General features: G+C 37.3%; 5 protein-coding genes, 2 long non-coding RNA genes and 1 pseudogene across 14 annotated transcripts; 6 read left to right on the top strand and 2 right to left on the bottom strand.

Moving 5' to 3' along the window:
* The first annotated feature begins 85 nt into the window (after positions 1–85).
* LOC104764977 (nucleolar GTP-binding protein 1 pseudogene) lies at positions 86–1,991 on the top strand (annotated as a pseudogene). The gene has a single exon (XR_015591637.1). The product of XR_015591637.1 is annotated as a nucleolar GTP-binding protein 1 pseudogene (transcript).
* A 329-nt stretch (positions 1,992–2,320) lies between these two features.
* Positions 2,321–4,844, top strand: LOC109124842 (zinc finger CCCH domain-containing protein 36). 2 transcript variants are annotated; one of them, XM_010488601.3, is made up of 3 exons: positions 2,321–2,628; positions 3,265–3,328; positions 3,881–4,844. In XM_010488601.3, exons 1-3 carry the CDS (start codon positions 2,550–2,552, stop codon positions 4,485–4,487), a joined length of 750 nt encoding a protein of 249 aa, XP_010486903.2. In that variant the 5' UTR covers positions 2,321–2,549; the 3' UTR covers positions 4,488–4,844. The 2 variants fall into 2 exon arrangements, with proteins under 2 accessions (XP_010486903.2, XP_087358908.1); XM_087502782.1 differs by lacking the exon at positions 3,265–3,328 and having other exon boundaries at positions 2,324–2,628.
* A 2,538-nt stretch (positions 4,845–7,382) lies between these two features.
* LOC147920214 (uncharacterized) lies at positions 7,383–9,604 on the bottom strand. The gene is made up of 2 exons (XR_015591450.1): positions 9,486–9,604; positions 7,383–7,916 (listed from the first exon to the last, which is right to left on the bottom strand). It is a non-coding gene; the product is annotated as an uncharacterized LOC147920214 (long non-coding RNA).
* On the top strand, positions 7,645–8,567 carry LOC147920215 (uncharacterized). The gene is made up of 4 exons (XR_015591451.1): positions 7,645–7,781; positions 7,910–8,094; positions 8,181–8,234; positions 8,325–8,567. It is a non-coding gene; the product is annotated as an uncharacterized LOC147920215 (long non-coding RNA).
* LOC104764975 (omega-6 fatty acid desaturase, endoplasmic reticulum-like) lies at positions 8,795–12,433 on the top strand. 2 transcript variants are annotated; one of them, XM_087500348.1, is made up of 2 exons: positions 8,795–9,787; positions 11,029–12,433. In XM_087500348.1, the coding sequence occupies exon 2, from the start codon at positions 11,033–11,035 to the stop codon at positions 12,185–12,187; it is 1,155 nt and encodes a 384-aa protein (XP_087356474.1). In that variant the 5' UTR covers positions 8,795–9,787; positions 11,029–11,032; the 3' UTR covers positions 12,188–12,433. The 2 variants fall into 2 exon arrangements, with proteins under 2 accessions (XP_087356474.1, NP_001305009.1); NM_001318080.1 differs by lacking the exon at positions 8,795–9,787 and having other exon boundaries at positions 11,033–12,187.
* Positions 12,434–13,062: 629 nt separating this feature from the next.
* LOC104764973 (actin-11) lies at positions 13,063–15,237 on the bottom strand. Its single transcript, XM_010488598.3, has 5 exons — positions 15,038–15,237; positions 14,692–14,761; positions 14,162–14,555; positions 13,424–14,037; positions 13,063–13,321 (listed from the first exon to the last, which is right to left on the bottom strand). The coding sequence occupies exons 2-5, from the start codon at positions 14,749–14,751 to the stop codon at positions 13,256–13,258; spliced, it is 1,134 nt and encodes a 377-aa protein (XP_010486900.1). The 5' UTR covers positions 14,752–14,761; positions 15,038–15,237; the 3' UTR covers positions 13,063–13,255.
* A 919-nt stretch (positions 15,238–16,156) lies between these two features.
* On the top strand, positions 16,157–19,489 carry LOC104764972 (metal tolerance protein C2). 5 transcript variants are annotated; one of them, XR_015591448.1, is made up of 10 exons: positions 16,157–16,651; positions 17,068–17,176; positions 17,438–17,477; positions 17,770–17,846; positions 17,979–18,067; positions 18,407–18,476; positions 18,608–18,641; positions 18,741–18,891; positions 18,964–19,053; positions 19,148–19,489. XR_015591448.1 is itself a non-coding variant. In XM_010488597.3 (10 exons), the coding sequence occupies exons 1-10, from the start codon at positions 16,237–16,239 to the stop codon at positions 19,247–19,249; spliced, it is 1,182 nt and encodes a 393-aa protein (XP_010486899.1). In that variant the 5' UTR covers positions 16,157–16,236; the 3' UTR covers positions 19,250–19,489. The 5 variants fall into 5 exon arrangements, 3 of the variants coding, with proteins under 3 accessions (XP_010486899.1, XP_087358906.1, XP_087358907.1); XR_015591449.1 differs by having other exon boundaries at positions 17,438–17,481; positions 17,766–17,846; XM_010488597.3 differs by having other exon boundaries at positions 18,603–18,641.
* A 599-nt stretch (positions 19,490–20,088) lies between these two features.
* Positions 20,089–21,643, top strand: LOC104764970 (tetraspanin-6). The gene is made up of 3 exons (XM_010488596.3): positions 20,089–20,778; positions 20,894–21,210; positions 21,372–21,643. Exons 1-3 carry the CDS (start codon positions 20,287–20,289, stop codon positions 21,409–21,411), a joined length of 849 nt encoding a protein of 282 aa, XP_010486898.2. The 5' UTR covers positions 20,089–20,286; the 3' UTR covers positions 21,412–21,643.
* Positions 21,644–21,655: the final 12 nt, after the last annotated feature.

The following is a 21,655-nucleotide window of genomic DNA, read 5'->3' as shown; positions in this document are numbered from 1 at the left end:
AATCCGTCAAATTTATATAGAACATATAAAAAAGATTATTTTAAAGATTTGGAAGGTTAAAAAATATATTTTGTTATAGATTTGGCCTAATCCTCTATCGTTTGCCCTTCCGACTCCCCCACAAGCCACATAACCAAAAGCTTCTTCTTATTAGATGTCTTCCTCTATGTAAAAAACGATGGTGCAGTATGATGATTTCAAGAACATTAAGGTTGTCCCCATCGGAAACGAGTTCGTTGATGTCACCTTGCTCCATGTTCATCGTCAGACTCCAAAAGTTCTCCTTAAGGATTTCAACATCAACCATCACCGTCAATTCTACACACGCAAGGTTAAGAAGACAGAACTCACTTTTTGTCATAAGCTCGCCACCATCATAGACGAGTTTCCTACCTTCGATGAGATCAGCCCTTTCTACGTCGACCTGCTTCGCTCCACTTTTCATAGAGATGAGTACGAGTTGTCTCTAGGTCAAGTGAATACTGCGAGACACATGATTACCAACATCTCTATTGATTACGTTACGCAACTCGAGTTTGTTGAATCTTTGAAGCAGTGCAAAGCACTTAAAGCGAGTGCTGTTGGACAAATGTTCGATGTCATCAACGAAATCACTCCTGCTTTGGCTTATCTAGAGCAGATCAGACAACGCATGGCAAGGCTTCCTTCCATTGACTTAAGCACTCCAACTCTCTTGGTTTGTGGGTACCCTGACAATGTGGACAAGGCTTGTTTTATGAACGGAGTCATCATCAACAACACCGGAGCTAGTGATCATGATTACACCACCACAAAGTCAGTGAATGTTGTTGTTGGTCATACTGAATACAAGGATTTGATGTACCAAGTGATTGATGCACCTGGAGTTTTGAATACGCCTACATTCGGAGACTCTACTGTTATCGCCACATTGGCTCGTCATCTTTCATCTGCTCTTGTTTTGTTCTTTATGGATGTTTCAGGTTCATGTGGTTACAGCATTCCACACCAGGCTGCTCTTTTACATAGCTTAAAGTCTCTGTTTCTGAATAAACCATTGGTAGTTGTCTGCGATGAGACTGATTTGATGCAAGTATCTGAACAAGATTTGGAACTTATTGAAGAGATTACTAGTGGAATGGGAGAATATGAAGAAGAAGAAGTGGGTTTGAAGATTAGTAATCTGACGACGGAAGAGGGTGTGATGTTTGTGAAGAATGCTGCGTGCGAGATGCTGTTAAATGGAAAAGAAAGTTTGAGTTGCATAGCTCAGGACAAAGCTAAGGGTTTGACGAACAAATACATCTTGGCTCTTCAAGAAAGGAAAGACGACATTATTCCTCAACCTCAACCTGATCTTGATGATGGTCGTAATGTTTCTGATGACTTGTTGGTTGATTCAGAAATTTCGTCTAGGCTTGCGGAGTTAGAATCTGAAGAAGGAATCAAGAATGCTCATGACGATGAAAAAGATGGATTTGAGATGGCGAAGGAACATGTTAGTGAAGAGCACAAGGACAAATACATCTTGGCTGGTCAAGAAAGCAAAGACGACATAATTCCTCAACCTCAAAAGGATCTTGATGATGGTCGTAATGTTTCTGACTTGTTGGTTGATTCAGACGTTTCGTCTAGGCTTGCGGAGTTAAAACCTGAGGAAGGAATCAAGAAGGTTCATGAGGATGAAAAAGATGATTTTGTGATGGCAAAGGAACATTTTAGGGAAGAGCACAAGGACGTCCAACTTGTTGCCTATGACTATGGCAAGATTCAACCCTTACGGGTATTAGTAGTAGTTGTTTTTGCCTTTGGCAAGATTCAACCATTACGGGTATTAGTAGTCTTACTTTTTTTGGTTCTTGTAGGGAATACTTATGGAGTCATCATTCAAGAATGTCTCTCAGCTTTAAGCTTTTGAATTTTTCCAATTGGATTTTTGTTTCTTCCATTACTTGCGGGTTAAAAAAGAAAACCAATCAAACGATTAATCAAGTGCTTCCACAAATCCCAAATGTTTCATAAAGATCATTTTATCCTATGATTGATATTTGAAATTGTATGGTGCTTTCGAAACTGAAACTTGGTGGCAGGCAATTTCATTATACACTTGTCGAATGTGTCTTGCGAGCTTCCTTTTAGAATGTAAAAAGGATTATTAAGCCGAATTTACTGGGCCGGTCGATACAAGGTTTTGATCAAATGTTTCATACGCGGCTCACGGTTAAAAAGCTAATAGATACTCCGGTTTAATTTAGGGACATTTCGGTTTACATTTTATTTTATGCATTGGACCACTCCGGTTTAGTATTCCAATAAAAAAAACCGGGAAGAGTTATTAAGAAAAGGAAAAAGAAAAAAAAAAAAAAAAAGGTAAAATCTCATATTTTCCTCTTCTCTCGACGACAACTACCTTAGGGTTAGGTTTATTTTTCTCGCTTATTCTCTCTTACTCTCTTTTTTTTTTTTCCCTAATCCGATTTCGATTTGTCTTCTCCGATTCGCTCTTCATTCGATCTCTCTAGACTTTAGGATTATTGATTTCTGCTTTCGATTCGGATCTGTACTTAGACATGGATGTTCGTAAGAGAGGACGGCCTGAAGCTGGCTCATTCAACTCCAATGGCGGCGGATTCAAGAAGTCTAAGCAAGGTTAGTTCTTTCACTTTTTTCTTACTTCCTTTTACTCTTCAGCTACTTGAATTCTCTGTTTAGTTTTGTACTGAATCTTTTTTAGTTCTTATTGGTTTACTGACTCTTGATAGAGGTTCAAATTCGAGATCTTTAGTTCTTGATAAAAAAAGTAGGGTTTTTTTTTTACTACCTAGTTATGAGATTTACTAGGAGGCAAATTTTGTTCGTGCTTTTTCTGGTGATTTCGTTTTCTGCTTGATCACTTATCTGGTTAATTAACGAGATTACTGCGAAAAGTTCTGGCCTTTATATCTGAAGTAAATCTGAATCTTATCATGTATTCAATTGAGTGATGATGTGTATCAGCTTAGTAAAAGTCACTGTTTCCTGAATTTTTATTTTCTTTTAGTTTAATCCCTCTTCATATAACCCATGTCAAAGACTTGGGTTTGCTTGTTTGAATAAACCTTTTCCTATGTCAAGTGTTCTTGTGCCCAGTTGGTTAGTTAATCATGAAAACATTCTAAAAACTATACATCTTTTGATTTGAGGCCTTAGTTTTCATATAGATGAATGTTATATTGGATTCTAAAGCTATATATTCAACTTCAGATAAGTTTTTAACTAAAGGAAAACACTTAATGTTTGGAACAGAGATGGAATCATATTCATCAACTGGTTTAGGAAGCAAATCGAAGCCATGCACAAAATTTTTCAGGTTATAATCCTTTTTACTTAATGAATCAATCTTCGAATTGTTATCTACCTGCAAGTCTGATCCCGAAATTAGTAAGTGATACTGTATGCTAATGAATTGGTTAGTTGTTATACAGGTACATAAACAAGTTAAAAACAAGTTACTATATGAAAATATGATGGCTACTACAAACAGATAAGCGTATCTGGATTATAATTTGAGCAACATTTAGCTCAATTGGTGATTATAAGATAAAAAAAATCAACCAATACTTGTCTTTTGTTTGAGCTGTGACAGTTGTTGAGAAAGGTGTTATGTTCTTAGTAATATAAATATAGTCATTTTGAGTTTATAAATATAGTCATTTATGGTCAGGTAAGGTTCTTGCATGAGTGTTGAACATGTCTTTCATCGTTAAGCAAAGCTGGAATGATAGTTTTAATCTTTCATAGCAATGAACATTGCTGTTAATATCTCGATCAAGATTCCATTTCTTCTGTGTCTCAATGGTTTGTTCTTGTGCTATTGTATTCACATTGGTTAAATATCTGATGTATTATACTTCTATTGCAGCACTTCTGGCTGTCCTTTTGGAGAGAATTGCCATTTCTTGCATTATGTTCCCGGAGGATACAATGCTGTATCGCAGTTGACAAATATGGGACCACCCATGCCTCAAGCTCCCAGAAACATGGGTGGTGGAGGGCGATTCTCAGGGAGAGGAGATTCTGGGCCTGGCCATGTCTCTAGCTTTGGTGCCTCAGCAACAGCCAAAATCAGTGTTGATGCCTCTTTAGCCGGTGCAATCATTGGAAAAGGTGGAGTCAGTTCAAAGCAGATATGTCGTCAGACGGGGGCAAAGTTATCAATTCAAGATCATGAGAGAGATCCTAACCTGAAGAACATTGAGCTTGAAGGATCATTTGAGCAGATAAACGAAGCGAGTGCAATGGTAAGAGAGTTGATTGGGAGGCTTAATTCAGCAGCTAAGAAACCACCTGGTGGTGGAGGTGGCGGTGGCGGTGGCGGTGGCGGCATGGGTTCAGAAGGGAAACCACATCCAGGGAGCAACTACAAGACAAAGATCTGTGAGAGATTCTCTAAAGGAAGCTGTACATTTGGTGATAGATGTCACTTTGCTCATGGTGAAGCAGAACTACGCAGGTCAGGGATCGCCTAGGGTGTTGCTTGCGTTAGAGAATTTCCTGGCAAAACAAGTCTCCTCTTTCGTGGTGGTGATATCTGATATCATCTTCACCTACTCTGTTTTTGTTGGTTATGAGAATACAATGTTAGTTTGATGATCATTGTAAGTTTTTTTTTTTTATCTTTCTATTTGGTGTTTTTTTTAGAGATTAGTTTTGTTGGTTAAAATGATCTGAGTTTGAATTGAGATGGGGGAGGCATGGAGAGATTGATTGACAAGACTTAGAAACAGTGGTTAGGATTGTATGACGCCTTTAATTCATATTCTTGTTTTCTCTGCTATGTCATATGTGTGAGTCACTTATATATAAATTTCATATGGTTTTCTGAATATGTTGAGTTTTGGGTAATTAGCAGTTGATTAATATGAAAACCATTTTGAAAATCAATTAGTAACTTTTACAAGAACAAAAAAATCCGGTTTAATATGAAAAAGTAACACTTGTAAGAATATAATTCTTGTTCTTTAAGTGATGTTAGTACAAAGTAGGTCGAGTAACAGAACAAAATAACACAGCACATGCATTATTTATTTCTTTGTCAACAGCACAACACATGTATAGTTGAAGAAAGAAAACAAAATAATTCTTGTTCTTTTATGAAAACGTAACACTTGTAAGAATATAATTCTTGTTCTTTTAAGTGCTTCTTGTTTAAGATAGTCTTAAAAATCCGTCACCGATAGAAACAGTACAGTTGAAGAAAGAAAACAAAATAATGGTTGGTGATGAGAATATGTTGAAATTAAGGAGTGTCGTTATAAGCGGTAATGCTTAATGCAAGAGACTAATCAAAATACACGTTACTATTTTAATTGCATAAGTTGTCACCGCCTACTCTTTTTTTTCGTCCGCCACCTAATTTGATTATTATATAGGCCTAATTTAGTTAATATAAAAAAGAGAGTACAAGTGAAAGCATTAAAAAGGAGAGAAAAAAATCCGCACGAATCTACAAAAAGAGTACATCACGTTTGGGTATCCACGTGACCACCAGTCGACCACAAAGCGATGTCTGTAGATATTTTATGTTTTTTTGTTTTGTTTTTTAATGTTAATATATATAAAAAATTCACATGACAGAAGAAGCCAAACGTAAAAACTCTCTTTTCCACTTTTAGCCCTTTTCCCGCCACCATTATTAGCTTCCGACTTGTAAGTCGCCAAGGACGTTTCCTCATTTTTAAGACACCAAATACTATACCACCATATATTTTCTTTTATATATTATAATCAATGTAGTTTTATTTTAAAATATAGACGAATTTTCACAACCCCAAGAGAAAAGAAAAATGAAGATTTTTTACCAAATTTAAATAAGAATTTTATCAAAACTGTCATGTACAATATCAAACATTTTGGTCAATATTATTTTTTCCAATTTCTACAATCCCATAACTGAAATACCATTATATCTTTTTTTTAACACAAAACTAATAATTTAACACAATTTTTTTTTCTAAAAAACAAATCTCTCTTTTTCCTCATTCTAGCGCTCGACTTTTCTGTTTCTCCATCTTCATTCTCTCTCATTTTTTCATTTTCTTCTATTTCAGTGCTTTTTAATCACAGACTGAATCTCTATTTCTTTTTTGGTAATACAAACTGAATCTCTTTCTGCAAAACTCCATTTGTTTCAGTCTGTAGCCTGCATATAATGGAGAAATTCTTCATCAAGACACAATTCTTCGACCGAGATCTCCATATGATCCGTTTGCCTCTACCATGGCAGGTGAAACCGCTAAGTCTAGTTCCAGAGTTCTTATACCCGACCGCATGCAGACAAAACCGCAGGTCTGCAACTCCGGTGGACCAGATCCAGCCGGCCAGGTTTTTGTCCATCCATATTATGTCCTTCGTTCTCTTTAGTGGACTATATATGTTTGGTAATGCGTTTTGTGTCCATTGCTAACAATAAAATTTGTCCACACTTGAGGTCTGCAAAATCTGGTGTTCGGTGGACTAGATCATACCGACCAAGTTTTTGTCTACCACTATCAAACTTGTCCACACTGCAGGTTTCCAGATCCGGTGGACCAGATCCAACCGACCAGGTTTTTGTCTACCACTATAATGTCCTTCTATCTCTTCAGTTGACCATATTTTCATGTGTTTTGTTTCCATTGCTAACAAAAAAACTTGTCCACACTGCAGGTCTGCAGATACGGTAGACCACATCTAGTAGCCAAAGTTTTTTGTCCATCACCATTATGTTCTTTGTCTCTTGAGTGGACCATAACCAAAGTTTAGTATGAAGATTCATGTCCACTACTAACTGGAAAACAATGTCCACACTGCATATCTGCAATTTCGGAAGACCAAATACAACAACCAAAGTTTTTGTTCACCACATTGTTACAGAATAATGAACAACATGTTTACAAACAATTAATGTCAATCTTGATTTATTTTCAAAACCTTAATTGTAAATGTTAATAATCAATGATTTAATGGAAGGGTTTTTTTGTCTTTTTGTATATGGCACAAAATTGAAAATGGCAGTTTTGAAAATGAAAATTAGAAAGTGGCATTTTCCACAACTTTTGTTTGGAAAGTGACATTTCTAATCAAATTCCCAATTTAAATTGTCTGCAATAGCAACAAAAAAACAAAGAAAAAAAACACAGAGAATAGAGAAACATAAATATGAAAATGGTCCATCCAATTGGTGGTAGAGTAGTAAATAGGTTAAGTTAAAATGGTGAAAGATTTGGCATGTCTATTGAGTTGAGGGAGACACTACGAGGGGGTATTCAAATGAGTATTTTGGAGAATTTGATGATTTAGGATTTTTTGGATTTTGAGAGTTTTTAAGATGTTTTGGTGGATTTGTTAGTTTTCAATTTTAAAAAAGGAAAAATAGTTTGTGATTTGGTGAAATTTTAAAAGAATATATTGGGTGATTTTAAGAGATTTTTAGAACCAAAATACAAAAATTGGATTCCAAACAAAACATTTTCGTTTTAGAGAATAATTTTGCAAGGTCATCGTCTTCATTCTCATCATGAATAATTAGAAAGCTTCAATTCTCACCCTCTTGTTTTCATCGTCTCCATTCTCGTCATGACTATATAAACGGGAAATTCTCGAAAGGTTGTTGATATCATCACTGCTAAGATTCATACTTTGGACGAAGCCTTGTGTTTGTGTATTCCCTTGACTACGCCCGTACCGTCTTGCCAATGATTGCAAGGCTGCAAAGAAAGCAGGTGGTAGTAGACAGTTTGATGGTCTTGTCGATTTTTGCAGAAAGACACTCAAATCTGATGGTATTTCTGGTCTTTAGTGTGGATTTAACATCTCTTGTGTTGGTATCGTTGGTATCATTATCTATCGTGGTCTGTACTTTGGACTCTATGACTCTGTTAAGCCTGTTCATCTTACTGGAGACTTGCAGGTGGTGCCTAACATGAGAGAACAAAAACAAAAACAGAGTTAGGAGAGAGAGAGAGAGAGAAGAACAAAAACAGAGTAAGGAGAGAGAGAGAAGCAAACATGAGAGAGAGAGAGATTCAAACGTGAGAGAGAGAAGCAAACATGGATGTAAAGAGAGTTGCTTCACATTATGGGTTTGAGATTGAGGTATAATGACATTATCTTGTTAAGAATATAACGTGACATGTTATTCTTCCATACTTACTACTCAGTGCTTGTTGTAACATTTGCAGAAAGAAAAAACAATTGACACAACGTACTGTGCAAATCCCCGGTCTATGCAGAAGGTCAGGGTTTTTCATGTTCCTCTGGATTTGATATTATCTCTAATCTCTCTAAGCTCAAACTAATTATTTGTGATGTTGTCTGTGTTGCAGAACCGCTACTATTCTGTCTTCTGGACAATGAGGAAGAAGTGTGCTATTTAACAACTTAAACCAAACATCCCTAAACACTTTATATTCCTTCCGTTGGAGTGAGTTGCTTTTGTGTTGCACTTTGGTATGTTTATAATGAATTAATGATGCAATCTCAAAAGAAATACTATTTCTCGTCTTGTTGTAAACGAAATAAACTGTGCTCTCGGTTTATGAACAAAAAAACTTTGTACTCTTGGAAAATCGAGAATATCAGCAATGTCAAAGGCAAGAGTGAAAGGAGACAAGACAAGCTTGATTGGAAAATCGAGAATGTCTATATGACTTGTTATCCATAAAGAGTGGAGAATTGCTTGAACTGAGCACCAACGAACTGTGCCACGTTTTGTATTAAACGACCTGGTCCTCTCAACATTGGAGATGATGAAGAAGAAGATACAGAGCTTTTCTCGCTCTCTGGTTTTAGGTTAGACAATCTTTTTAATGAAATCCTTTAAAATTCTATCTTAAAGAGTATGATTTTGAGATGAGTATTTTTCAACTAAAAAAAAAAAAAAAAGTCTCCTAGAATCATTCAAAGTAGGATTATAAAAAAAGGTTGTGATATTTTGAATAACAAGAGATTTAAAGTTGGTTTTATAAACTATCGATTGAATAACAAGAGATTCTGAATTATTTTAAAAGGATTTTATATAAATCTTAGTTGAATAACATAAGATTTCATGAGATTAAGATAAAATTCTCAATTGAATAACAAAGAATTTTAATAATACTTTAAAATTTTTTAAAATGTTAAGTTCAATACCCCTTCTACAATAAGATGTGTTGGTTGTTTTCCATAAATTATGATTCTTTCCTTTTTTTTTTATATATGATTCTCTATTTAGCTATATTATAGACATTTAAAAAAAAAATTATTTGATATTCGACATAAATTTCAGAAATTAGTTAACGTTTCAATAATTTATATGTGGAGCTAAAAACTGATTTATAAAGTATTTTAGAATGTGATATTTTAAAAAGTTTTTTCTGTATCTTGTTTTCATTATATATATAAATATATGGTTTAAGTTTGCTGTAAAAAGCAGATATTTTTTTGAATATAGAGAAAATAAAAGAGGAGAGGAAAGAAAAGAGGGAGGGGGGGGGGCCAGTATGTACAATGTAGAGAGAGAGAGAGAAAGGTGTCAGTGTCATTCATCACATTATCTCTCTAACCTTCGACCCAAAGGCCTTTCCCATTTAAAGCCCCTTGTCTCTCCCCATTCGCATCTGACCTGAAAGAGAGAGAGAGAAGGAGCCACCACACATACACCAATTCCTTAAAACAAAAAAGAGAGAGAGAGAGAGAGAGGTTCTTATCTGCGGAGGACCTTCTTCCTCGTAGGGGGTTTCTTCTTCTTCATCGTTATTAACGAACCATCGTTAAGTCAAATCTCCCCCCCCCCCTACGTCAGCTCCAGGTCCGTCCTTCTCATTTCCGATTTCGATTCTTTAACGTATCGTCTGGTCTGTTCTGTGTTTTTATTTTTTTCTTTCTTTCTCCCGCACTATCTCATTTTCGATTTTTTTTTAATAAAAAAAAAACCGATTTCGTGATATAGATCTGGCTTATATGTCTTGCATTCAACCTTAGATCTGGTCTCGATGCTCTGTTTTGTTTTTTTTTTTTTGTTGAGAAATCTGATGTTGTTACAATGAGTTCTTATTCATATAATGATTACTAGTGCCTTGGGTCATCCATGATAACGATATGTTATACTATGATTTTTATTTTATTTTTCTTTTGTCAAAAATGAAGTGCTGCTTTGACCCATTCTCTTTAGATATTTTTATTTTTTTATTTTTGTTGGGTTGGTAGAATAGTGAGAATCACCATAAAATTCTCTTATCAGTTTCACGTCCTGGCTTTTTTTCTTGTTTTTGTTTTTTTTTAAAGATCTGTAATATATTCAGTTTTCCCTATTTTTGTTTTTGTAAAATTTGCTTTGAATTGCCGTGTTGAATCTCTCTTATGGATTTGACCTATGCCTACCGAGGTCTTATGGATTGATGATATGACTTTTTAAATAAAGTTGGAATTAGGGTAATTCAGGATCAGATGCGTAGTAGATTCAGATGCAAATAATGAGTTGCATGACTTGAAAATATTATAGATCCGTAAAGACATATTTAAATATCTGACATATGATGTCGGCAAATTTCGGTGGTTTATACATCACTCAAAACTTAAAACTGTTTCTTTTGGACTTGTTTGGCAACTTGGTGGTATTCAAGAGGATTTGTGATTTTGATTGATCCATTTACTTTCTCTATTGTTTTTTCTTTTGGGGTCTACTTGTTGGTATTCATAAGAGAACTTTGTGATCTTGATTAAATTTAATTACAAGAAACTGATGATGATATCCACAATAAAGAGATTGTGACCTGTCGTATTGAATATCTTATTAGTAGTAGTAGTCGTGTTCTCAACGTCAATGGGTTTCTTTCTTTGGTTTCTTACTTTACGCCGCTTCTCTGCTCTTTTTATTCCTTTTGGTCCACGCACTTTCCTTTTGTGGCAATCCCTTTCACAACCTAATCTTCAATTTGGATCATTTCTCTGAATAATAATAACAACTAGTTTGTTGATTTGATCACTACCACTCGTTTTCTAGTCCATGCAAAATTTGTCAATTCCTTTATTCCTTTGATTTTTTTGCAGAAACATGGGTGCAGGTGGAAGAATGCCGGTTCCTTCTTCTTCTTCCAAGAAATCAGAAACCGATGCCATAAAGCGTGTGCCTTGCGAGAAACCGCCGTTCACACTGGGAGAATTGAAGAAAGCGATCCCACCGCAGTGTTTCAAACGCTCTATCCCTCGCTCTTTCTCCTACCTTATCACTGACATCATTGTTGCCTCCTGCTTCTACTACGTCGCCACCAATTACTTCTCTCTCCTCCCTCAGCCTCTCTCTTACTTGGCTTGGCCCCTCTATTGGGCTTGTCAAGGCTGTGTCCTAACCGGTGTCTGGGTCATAGCCCACGAATGCGGTCACCACGCATTCAGCGACTACCAATGGCTTGATGACACAGTTGGTCTTATCTTCCATTCCTTCCTTCTCGTCCCTTACTTCTCCTGGAAGTACAGTCATCGCCGTCACCATTCCAACACAGGATCTCTCGAAAGAGATGAAGTATTTGTCCCAAAGCAGAAGTCCGCTATCAAGTGGTATGGCAAATACCTCAACAACCCTGCTGGACGCATCATGATGTTAACCGTCCAGTTTGTCCTCGGGTGGCCCTTGTACTTGGCCTTTAACGTCTCGGGCAGACCATACGATGGGTTCGCTTGCCATTTCTTCCCCAACGCTCCCATCTACAACGACCGTGAACGCCTCCAGATATATCTCTCTGATGCCGGTATTCTAGCAGTCTGTTTTGGGCTTTACCGTTACGCCGCTGCACAAGGATTGGCCTCGATGATCTGCCTCTACGGAGTACCACTTCTGATAGTAAACGCGTTCCTCGTCTTGATCACTTACTTGCAGCACACTCATCCTGCGTTGCCTCACTACGATTCATCCGAGTGGGATTGGCTTAGGGGAGCTTTGGCTACCGTAGACAGAGACTATGGAATCTTGAACAAGGTGTTCCACAACATCACGGACACACATGTGGCTCATCATCTGTTTTCGACAATGCCGCATTATAATGCGATGGAAGCTACAAAGGCGATAAAGCCAATACTCGGTGACTATTACCAGTTCGACGGAACACCATGGTATGTGGCCATGTATAGGGAGGCAAAGGAGTGTATCTATGTAGAACCGGACAGGGAAGGTGACAAGAAAGGTGTGTACTGGTACAACAATAAGTTATGAGGATGATGGTGAAAGAACACTGAAGAAATTGTCGATCTTTCTCTAGTCTGGTTCTCTTTTGTTTAAGAAGTTATGTTTTATTTCAATAATTCCAGTGTCCATTTTGTTGTGTTATGACATTTTGGCAAATTATGTGATGTGGGAAGTTAGTGTTCAAATGTTTTGTGTCTGTATTGTTCTTCTCATCGCTGTTTTGTTGGGATCGTAGAAATGTGACCTTCGGACAGTAAAACTCTTGTACTAAAACTATCTTCCTTTCGGTATCTTCAAAAGTGTTAACTTAACTATGATGAACGTAGTGAATCCTGACTTAAATAATCGACTTTTGTTTAAGACCTATCAACTATAAGAGTAAGAGGGTTACTGGTTACACGAATGTTTCTTTATCAAAATATTTCTTTATCAAAATAAACATAACATTTGCTCTCTCTAAATTAGGTTTGTTACTTACATCACATAGTCTGGGGGGGTTCGATGTTTTTTGTCTGTTTGTTTGATGCATGGTGGTCGGTGTAGCTGTCATGTCCAAGTTCAATCTTCAGTTTAGTACTTCTTTTTTTTCCATTGTTTTATGACTAGCACTGAATTCCCTTGTATGTCTGTGATACTGAAGCCAAGCGTGACAAATGTTGACCATGCTATGTCGATGTATTAAAGGGGTTTGAGTTAATAGTGCTGTTTTGGCTGGCAGGTCACAATCACAATTCTTTCACACTCCAATCATGTGGTTTTGGCTTTTGATTCCTCTTTTTAGAATTAGCTTTTGGTAAAGAACTGAGACCTCTGGCCTTTATATATGAAACCCCTTTAACTAAAATTATATAGCACGCCAAATCCATTACCTCTGGTTTCATCTTTGAGAGGGAACATAAGAGTAAAAGAAAGAGAAATAAATTAAAAAACAATTTTTTTTCCATTACAGAAACACCAAAAGAGAAGGACAACAAGAAAGAAATGTGGTGAAGAAACATAGAAAACAAAAGAATGTTCTGTAACCAAGTCGATCGATGAACAAAAGGCTTTACCAATACGGAAACAATCTTTCATCCCTTCGATTTGAGCATAAACTTAGAAGCATTTCCTGTGGACTATGGATGGCCCTGACTCATCATACTCACCCTTTGATATCCACATCTATAGAGCAACAACATTGTGTATGATTAACAAATTTCAAATGGGTAACAAAGTAAGTAAAAAAGCACAAAACTCATAGAGAATAAAGAATGAAGATATTACCTGTTGGAAGGTACTGAGGGACGCTAGAATGGAGCCTCCAATCCAGACACTGTACTTCCTCTCTGGTGGTGCAACCACCTTAATCTTCATGCTGCTTGGAGCCAATGCAGTGATCTCTTTGCTCATCCTATCAGCAATTCCAGGAAACATGGTGGTTCCACCACTGAGCACAATGTTTCCATACAGATCCTTCCTGATATCAACATCACACTTCATGATGGAATTGTAAGTGGTCTCGTGAATACCAGCAGCTTCCATTCCCACCAAAGACGGTTGGAAAAGAACCTCAGGGCAGCGGAATCTCTCTCCTCCAATTGTGATCACCTGTCCATCAGGCAACTCATAACTCTTCTCAACGGATGAGCTTGTGTTTGCCGTCTCCATCTCTTGTTCGTAGTCAAGAGCTATGTAAGCGAGTTTCTCTTTCACGTCCCTTACTATTTCACGCTCTGCTGAGGTAGTGAATGAGTAACCTCGCTCGGTTAAGATCTTCATGAGGTAATCAGTGAGGTCACGCCCTGCAAGGTCGAGACGCAGAATGGCGTGTGGAAGAGCATATCCTTCATAAATTGGAACAGTGTGACTCACACCATCTCCAGAGTCCAACACAATACCTGGAAACATACAAGACAAGTAAACATATGATTACGATCAAGAAATGGTATTATTTCTCAAAATGTCCAATGCATAGTATAGTGATTAAAAACAATGGTGTTAATTAATTGAAGATCTTCTTACCAGTAGTACGACCACTAGCGTAGAGGGAGAGAACAGCTTGGATAGCGACATACATAGCGGGTGTGTTGAAGGTTTCAAACATAATCTGAGTCATTTTCTCACGATTAGCCTTGGGGTTGAGAGGAGCCTCTGTGAGAAGAACAGGGTGCTCTTCTGGTGCAACACGGAGCTCATTGTAGAAAGTGTGATGCCAAATCTTCTCCATGTCATCCCAGTTGCTAACAATACCGTGCTCAATAGGATATTTCAACGTCAAAATACCTCTCTTTGACTGAGCCTCGTCACCAACGTAAGCATCTTTTTGTCCCATACCAACCATCACACCAGTGTGGCGAGGACGACCAACAATACTGGGGAATACAGCTCTTGGTGCATCATCTCCAGCAAATCCAGCCTAAGGAATTGGAACCCAACATATATATTCATTCATAAAGCTCTCTAATTATAAACAAGAGACCGCAGCATTGTATAAAAAAAGATTTCAGATTTATATCGTAACAAAGTTTTTTGTAGGTATGCTAGCTAAATACCTTAACCATTCCGGTTCCATTGTCACAGACAAGAGGCTGAATGTCTTCACCATCTGCCATTTTCTATTTCCTGTAAATTGATTCTCGATAATATTAGCATCATAATTGAACGTCAAATGAGGCCTTTATTTTGCAACTTGGCAACAAACAGAGGAATCTAAAGATCTCAAAAAAAAAAAAGTGTTACAATAAACGTAAGGGATACATACTAATGAAGTGTTACAATAATAAAGAAAAGCTCCATAAACGTAAAGAACATATATACTAATGAACGGGATTAATATGAGAATGAAATGATGAACCTAGGACGTTAAAATCGATGACGAACATTATGGGAATGTTGTACCTTTGGTTTGAGGGATCTCTGAGAGGAAACCTGGAGGAGGGGTGTGTCGTGTGTGTTGTTTTGTTTGAGAGAGAGAGAGAGAGAGAGAGAGAGAAACCAACAAAACAAAAGAGAAACGGAGCGAATGAAGGGGAAAATTGTGAGCCTGAGAATTGAAGTTTAAAAAGGAAGAAAGGCCACTCCCCATAATATGATGGAGAAAGATCTCAGCCGTTGAATTTTTCTGAATCTATCTTTGAACGAAGGAGGACCCCACGACCAGTCACGTTATTGGTGGAAACAGCTGTCTTGTCTTTCAAAAAAGTGTAGTAACTGACATAATTTAATTAATTATTTCGATATTTGGTATCGTAACCGTAATCTCTTTATAGAGAGACTCTGTAAAGTATTTAATGGGCTGGAAAATGTTCCTTAAGGGGACATCTACCTAAAACAACCCCATATTAATGGGCTGGAATTTGTTTGTTTACATTTCTTATATATTATTAACCGACACTGTTTATGTTTACCAAACCTTTTTTTTTTGTATATCTAGTGGGGACTGGGGAGTAGTGGGTAGTTGGACTTGGAGAAAAAAAAAACGGATTAGTTGGACATAAAAGGAAAACGTGTATTCGTTTCACTCTAGATTCGACTCCTTTTGTCGTATGCTGCTCAATAATACAAACTGAGGTTGTATTGTCCGGTCATTTCATTACAAAGCACAATATGAAGTAACCATGCATGTCCCTTGAGATATAATATCCTCTGCAAGGGCCGAGCTGAAATATCCGCTGAGGCGCTGAGCTAAGTAGGCCAACTTATTTATGGGATTGTCAGACGGTTTGAAGTCTGCTTTTGTCAGGCCTAGGCCACCTCTACAGTTAATCTGACTGTTAAAATCGGCTATAATTGATTCTGATCACTGTTAATATGAATCGATAACTATGGTAGTTTAAATATATTTATAAACCCAAAAAAAAACCAATCAAGTCCATAACGAATTAACGATTAAGGCGTGTTTAGTGGTCAAGCTTCTCGACTTTTTGGACGATTTTGGGCTTTAAAAAGTCAATATGGGCTTTGGAATAGTAGCCCATTGACTTTACTGTGTAAGCAAGCAGGGTTTTGTGTTTGACTGTTGATTTTTTAGTATTTGCTAAAGTTGGAACTCACTCAACTGGGAATTTGCAACCTTTAAGATCAAACGAAGAAAAAAAATGGAGAGATCCGGTTCCTTTAATCCTCGATGCGATAACGAGCTCCCGAATGATCGGAGCAGTGATGTCGGATACACTACAAATGATCGGAGGCTTGCTTATTCCCGCTCGTTTCAGCAATCACACGGTCCACGAACTCCGGCGTTCACGGAGGCGGCTAAGCCTTTTCTTGATAGGACGGTCTCGAGCATCGATATGCCGCCGGAGATTTACTCCGTCGACGGAAACGATGTGTTTTTCGGGGATGGGAAAGAAGTAGAATTAGGGAAAGGGTCTGTTTTGGGCATGGTTTGGGAGATTTTTGGGGTACTGAGAAGTGGGAATCGGCAGATGAAGAGGCTGTTTTTGCTGATTGCGCTTAATGTGTTGTATTCTACAACTGAGCTCTCTATTGGTCTCTTCACTGGGCGTGTAGGTACGATATGGTTTCACTTCTTGGTCAAGTTCTTGATATTTCTTGTTGAGGGAGAGAGACTTGGATGTGTTGAAGATGAATTATAACAGCTAAAGCCGCAAAATTTAGGCTCAAGTATTTAGTTGATATAGACTAAACTATGGAACTAAATCTCTGGGATAGTAGAGTCTGTTGAGGCCTTGATTATGGAGCTTTAAGATTTGGTTTCTGTTGCAATTGAATCATACTAGAAAGGGTTTCACAACTTTCAACCAATCTTCTGTTTCTGCTGTCGTAGTTTGTTTAATGACTTTTTGCTCAGTGCAGTAATTGGTGCTTGTCAGAATTGGTTTGTTTAGTTCTCTGCTCCGTTGTCATTTTTTCAGTATTTACTAACTGTGCTGATTTTGTTGATGTTGTTTTATGGACTCTTACAGGTTTGGTCTCCGATGCATTCCATTTGACATTTGGTTGTGGGCTCTTGACATTTTCTTTATTTGCAATGGCAACTTCACGGAAGAAGCCTGATCATGCTTACTCATACGGGTGAGATAAAAGTGAATTGATTGGCTCAGTTGGTGAATCCAGTTTCTGGAGTTATTGGTTGGAAATTGGAATGCATGTTTTGTGGTAGTTACCATCTAGCTGCTTAATTTGTGAAAAAATAATGATCTTCTTTCGTTGGATCTAGACTAGTATTCGATGGGGTTACTAAGGTTCTGTTCATTCGAAAGTCCATCCTTTGTTGTTTTGGTAGGAGATTGTAATGGCTTGATGCTGAATTGCGCATCCTTGTCTTTTTTCCAGGTACAAAAGACTTGAAGTTTTATCTGCTTTCACTAATGCTGTAAGTATGTTCTCAACTTGTTTTATGTCTTTTCCAGCTTTATTTTGTAGTTTCGAAGGCTTTTGTGCCATGTAATAAAATAGGTGTTAAGAGCTTAACTCAGTGTTTCCAGTCTTTCCTATACTGTTGCTTATAGAATAGAGTAATTTTTCAGGTCGTTGTTAGAAATTTTTGGACTACCATACATTATGAAGACCTTTCTTTTTGTTTTTCCTTCATTGTGTCATTCTCTGTAGCTTCCTTTTTTGGTTAACACTTTGATATGTTTAATATTTGACATATGTGTAGACAGCTGTTTCTTATGTTCATGTCGTTCTCCTTAGCTGTGGAAGCTCTTCATGCATTTATACAAGATGAATCAGAGCACAAGTAAGTCGCCTTTTTTGCAAAGACATGCTTAAGAGTTCTAGATATATATATCTGGCACTTACCAAGTTTACAGCTACTGTTCCCTCTTGCTCCTTTATATTAGTGTGAATTTTTAATATTTCTTTTATGTAGGCATTATTTGATTGTATCAGCGGTAACAAATCTGCTGGTGAACCTACTAGGTGTTTGGTTCTTTCGGAATTACGCTCGTGTCAATATTGGTATGTATTCACTGCGTATACATGCGCAAGTTCTGGTTAGACGTGTAAGATTTGATGTTCATAATCTGCTTTATGTGATATATAGCATCTTTTGGCGGCTTTGGTATATTTCATTTGTATAATGGCCCCTCTGTCAGTTTTACTGTAAAGCCAAAGACGTAAGGGTGTTTGGTTAAGATAGAATTAGTACGGGGATTAGTTGAAATAGGAAGACAGCATCAACTATCATTATCTGGCCAAGACAGTTCGTTACTTCTTGAAATTATCTGTCCCGTCTTTACATTTATAAACCACAATTTTTTTCTTGAATTTTGTTCTTACATTCATAATATGCTGCAGTCTACAGAAAAGCAGAAGATATGAATTACCACTCCGTTTGCTTGCACGTCATATCAGATTCCATCCGCAGGTGTTAAATCTCTCTGCTTTTCTCTATCTCAAACAGAGCAGTAGAGAGCTAGATTAAAAGAATACTTATTTTTGTATGGAACTTATATCAGCAAACATGAAGTTTTTGTTGCTGCTTTCTTTTCAGTGCAGGTTTGATACTGGCATCTTGGCTCCTCTCTCTCGGGTAATTCTCGCTTTCTTTGAAGGAGCTGAGTGAACAAACGTGTTGTGTTGCTTGACATCTTACTGTTTCCTTTTGGTCCTCGTGTCTTGGATTTTTCAGGGTTGAAAATGCAGAGGTGCTATGTTTAGGATTGGTATCGGTTACAGTGTTTATGCTTGTTATGCCACTCTTCAAAGCCACTGGTGGTATCTTGCTTCAGATGGCACCCCCAAACATTCCTTCTTCGGCATTAAGCAAATGCTTGCGACAGGTTTGCTCTTTTCCATATATTGTTTCCCGTATGTGTCAAACCGGGCTTCTCTTCAACTATCTTTCTGTACAGATTACTTCTCGAGAAGATGTCACGGAGGTTTTACAGGCACGTTTCTGGGAGGTTGTGCCTGGTCACACTGTTGGCTCACTCAGACTCCAGGTACTCACTCTTTCCTTGTTTTCATATCAGTTAAAACATGAGATCACAATAGGAATAGAAATGAATCGGTTTGTTGTTTTGGCATCGGCGTTAGGTGAAGAGTGGAATAGATGAAAGGCCATTACTGCAATATGTGTATGATGTTTACCATGATTTGGGTGTACAAGACTTGACCTTGCAAACTGATTGCACTTAAGCTGAACCTGCTTCTTCTTTGTTTTTAAATACTGATCTGAGGATTTCGGATGTATACTAGAGATTATGTTTCTATAGGAGAATATTTCTTGGTTTCAAGTTGTAACTTTGTCGTTGCAATCTTATTTTGTATGGTTTCCATTTGTGTCTTTTGAACCACACATGGATCACAATCCTTGTATCTTTCAAGTTTGTTGATATTTTGGCTAATTGCAAATTAAATTATTTTTTAGAAGTCAAATGCCATTTGGAAAATGTGAAAGTAAAGTGCAAAAGATACATAAACTATGAGCTGAGACAAGATTTTAGAATTCCTTCTTGTTTATATAAGAAAAACGGAAGTGGGGGAATCAAAGATTACATTATGCCTATATCTAAAAAAACCTAATATTCCAAAAAATGGGCCAGTAAAAGCATCTTTAAAAGATAAATTCATCGATTACGAAATCATCGACCGTCCATGTCTATATTATTCTTTACTTACTCCTATGCTTCATTGAGCATAGCACATTTATTCTATTCCACTTGTGATCCCTTATACAAAACCATGATTGCAGTTTTTGGACTATAAGCTAGAAAATTATGTATATATTATGGTGTAACTTTTAAGTATACTGTACATATTTTAATAAAGGCACTACTTGATTTCTCTTGGTTGTGGTCTGCTCTGTACCAACTCCAACGACAAGAACGTATAAAATAGAATAATAAACAAGAAACAATTTGTCCAAAAGGACACTTTTATTTGAAAAAATATACGGTTTTAATGTTATTGTTTAATTGATTCAAATCAAGAGAGGACCAAAGTATATGAGCATGAATCATCAAACCATTAACTCTAAACCTTTTCCATTAAAAAAATTCCCAATTGATAAGAGAGAATCAAAAGCAAAAAAGTAGAGTTAACCAATATAATAACTAAAAGATTGTAAGATAAAAGCTGATGAAATTCACATTGCAAGAAGAGACTCTGCTTACAAAAGAAAAAGAGATAAAGAGAAGGCAGAGTGTTAAGTCTCTGATTTCTTCTTTGATAACATGTACAGATTCAGCAACACAGTGATTGGGGTCTTAAACCTCCTCACCTTACTAGCCTCTATTCCGATCATAGGAACCGCTCTATATAAGGCAAGAAGCAGTACGACTTGCGAAAACTTCCTCCAGACACCGCTACTCGTAATAGGATTCATCATACTCTTAGTATCGCTTGCTGGTTTCATAGGAGCCTGTTTCAACGTGGCATGGGCTCTTTGGGTGTACTTAGTGGTCATGATCTTCCTCATCGCGGCTCTAATGGGTCTAACGTTATTTGGTCTGGTGGTGACGAGCCAAGGAGGTGGACGAGAAGTTCCAGGGAGGGTTTATAAAGAGTATAGGCTTGGAGACTATCATCCATGGTTGAGAGAGAGAGTTAGAGATCCTGAGTATTGGAACTCCATTAGAAGCTGTATCTTGAGTTCCAAGACTTGTCTTAAGATTGAATCTTGGACTACACTTGATTATTTCCAAAGAGATATGACTTCTGTTCAGGTTTAACTAGGACTTTGATTTTATTTGTCTCTGTTTCCAAGTGTGTTAATATGATTTTTCAAATAGTTATTATATAACGTATCAAACCCGTGACTAATAAAAAGTTACAATGCAGTCGGGATGTTGTAAGCCACCAACGGCGTGCACGTACGAAGCTGGAGTGATTGATGGAGGAGAAGACTGCTACAGATGGAACAATGGAGTGGGGATGTTATGTTACGAGTGCGATGCTTGCAAGGCTGGTGTGCTCGAGGAGATCCGTCTCGACTGGAAAAAGTTGTCGGTCGTCAACATTCTAGTCCTAGTCCTCCTCCTCGCGGTCTACGCCGCTGGTTGCTGCGCCTTCCACAACACTCGCCACGCGGCTCATCCTTACCATCCCTCCGATGATAACCGCATGACCAAAGTCCGTCCTCGTTGGGACTATTACTGGTAACACCTTGTCTCCCTATCTCTTACCATCTATAGTATAGTAAAAGATTTGTTACAAAATTATACTACATGATTAGATATTTTCATTAATTGATCTGAATTGAGATCTTCCTAAGTTTTTTGACGAAAGCATTTACGTACTTTTTTTTTTTTTTAATCAGGTGGAGATGGTGGCACGAAAAGAAAGAGCAGCTTTACTGAAAGCCTCATCGTCTTTTGTTTATTTATTTTGTTTCTTCAACATTTGATTTTCAGCAAACTGAGCTTAAGAAAACACTAAAGATATTTATGTTGATGTAGTTCTGTTTCTGCAAATCATCGAGAGATTAGTAACTACAGGTAAGATTTGGATTCGAGTGCATGAGTACATATATATGCATATATCTTTGGTCGTATCACTTGTGAAATTATAAAAAACCATTAGTGTTTACTATTCCTGCAAGTT

Source organism: Camelina sativa, chromosome 19 (assembly GCF_030686135.1).
Source record: "Camelina sativa cultivar CO46 ecotype springtype chromosome 19, ASM3068613v1".
In the NCBI taxonomy this organism is placed as follows: Eukaryota; Viridiplantae; Streptophyta; class Magnoliopsida; order Brassicales; family Brassicaceae; genus Camelina; species Camelina sativa.
This window is presented reverse-complemented; position numbering and strand designations above follow the sequence as displayed.

Excerpts from the sequence above, each read along its gene's own strand:
- LOC104764972 (XM_010488597.3), top strand. The coding sequence starts at position 16,237 with ATGGAGAGATCCGGTTCCTTTAATCCTCGATGCGATAACGAGCTCCCG. Across the intron at positions 16,652-17,067 it reads TCTCTTCACTGGGCGTGTAG|GTTTGGTCTCCGATGCATTC; the intron begins GTACGATATGGT and ends GGACTCTTACAG. Across the intron at positions 17,847-17,978 it reads CAAGATGAATCAGAGCACAA|GCATTATTTGATTGTATCAG; the intron begins GTAAGTCGCCTT and ends TCTTTTATGTAG.
- LOC104764975 (XM_087500348.1), top strand. The coding sequence starts at position 11,033 with ATGGGTGCAGGTGGAAGAATGCCGGTTCCTTCTTCTTCTTCCAAGAAA.
- LOC109124842 (XM_010488601.3), top strand. The coding sequence starts at position 2,550 with ATGGATGTTCGTAAGAGAGGACGGCCTGAAGCTGGCTCATTCAACTCC. Across the intron at positions 2,629-3,264 it reads ATTCAAGAAGTCTAAGCAAG|AGATGGAATCATATTCATCA; the intron begins GTTAGTTCTTTC and ends TGTTTGGAACAG. Across the intron at positions 3,329-3,880 it reads CCATGCACAAAATTTTTCAG|CACTTCTGGCTGTCCTTTTG; the intron begins GTTATAATCCTT and ends CTTCTATTGCAG.
- LOC104764973 (XM_010488598.3), bottom strand. The coding sequence starts at position 14,751 with ATGGCAGATGGTGAAGACATTCAGCCTCTTGTCTGTGACAATGGAACC. Across the intron at positions 14,556-14,691 it reads ATGGAACCGGAATGGTTAAG|GCTGGATTTGCTGGAGATGA; the intron begins GTATTTAGCTAG and ends CCAATTCCTTAG. Across the intron at positions 13,322-13,423 it reads CCCTCAGTACCTTCCAACAG|ATGTGGATATCAAAGGGTGA; the intron begins GTAATATCTTCA and ends GTTGCTCTATAG.
- LOC104764970 (XM_010488596.3), top strand. The coding sequence starts at position 20,287 with ATGTACAGATTCAGCAACACAGTGATTGGGGTCTTAAACCTCCTCACC. Across the intron at positions 20,779-20,893 it reads GAGATATGACTTCTGTTCAG|TCGGGATGTTGTAAGCCACC; the intron begins GTTTAACTAGGA and ends GTTACAATGCAG. Across the intron at positions 21,211-21,371 it reads CCTCGTTGGGACTATTACTG|GTGGAGATGGTGGCACGAAA; the intron begins GTAACACCTTGT and ends TTTTTTAATCAG.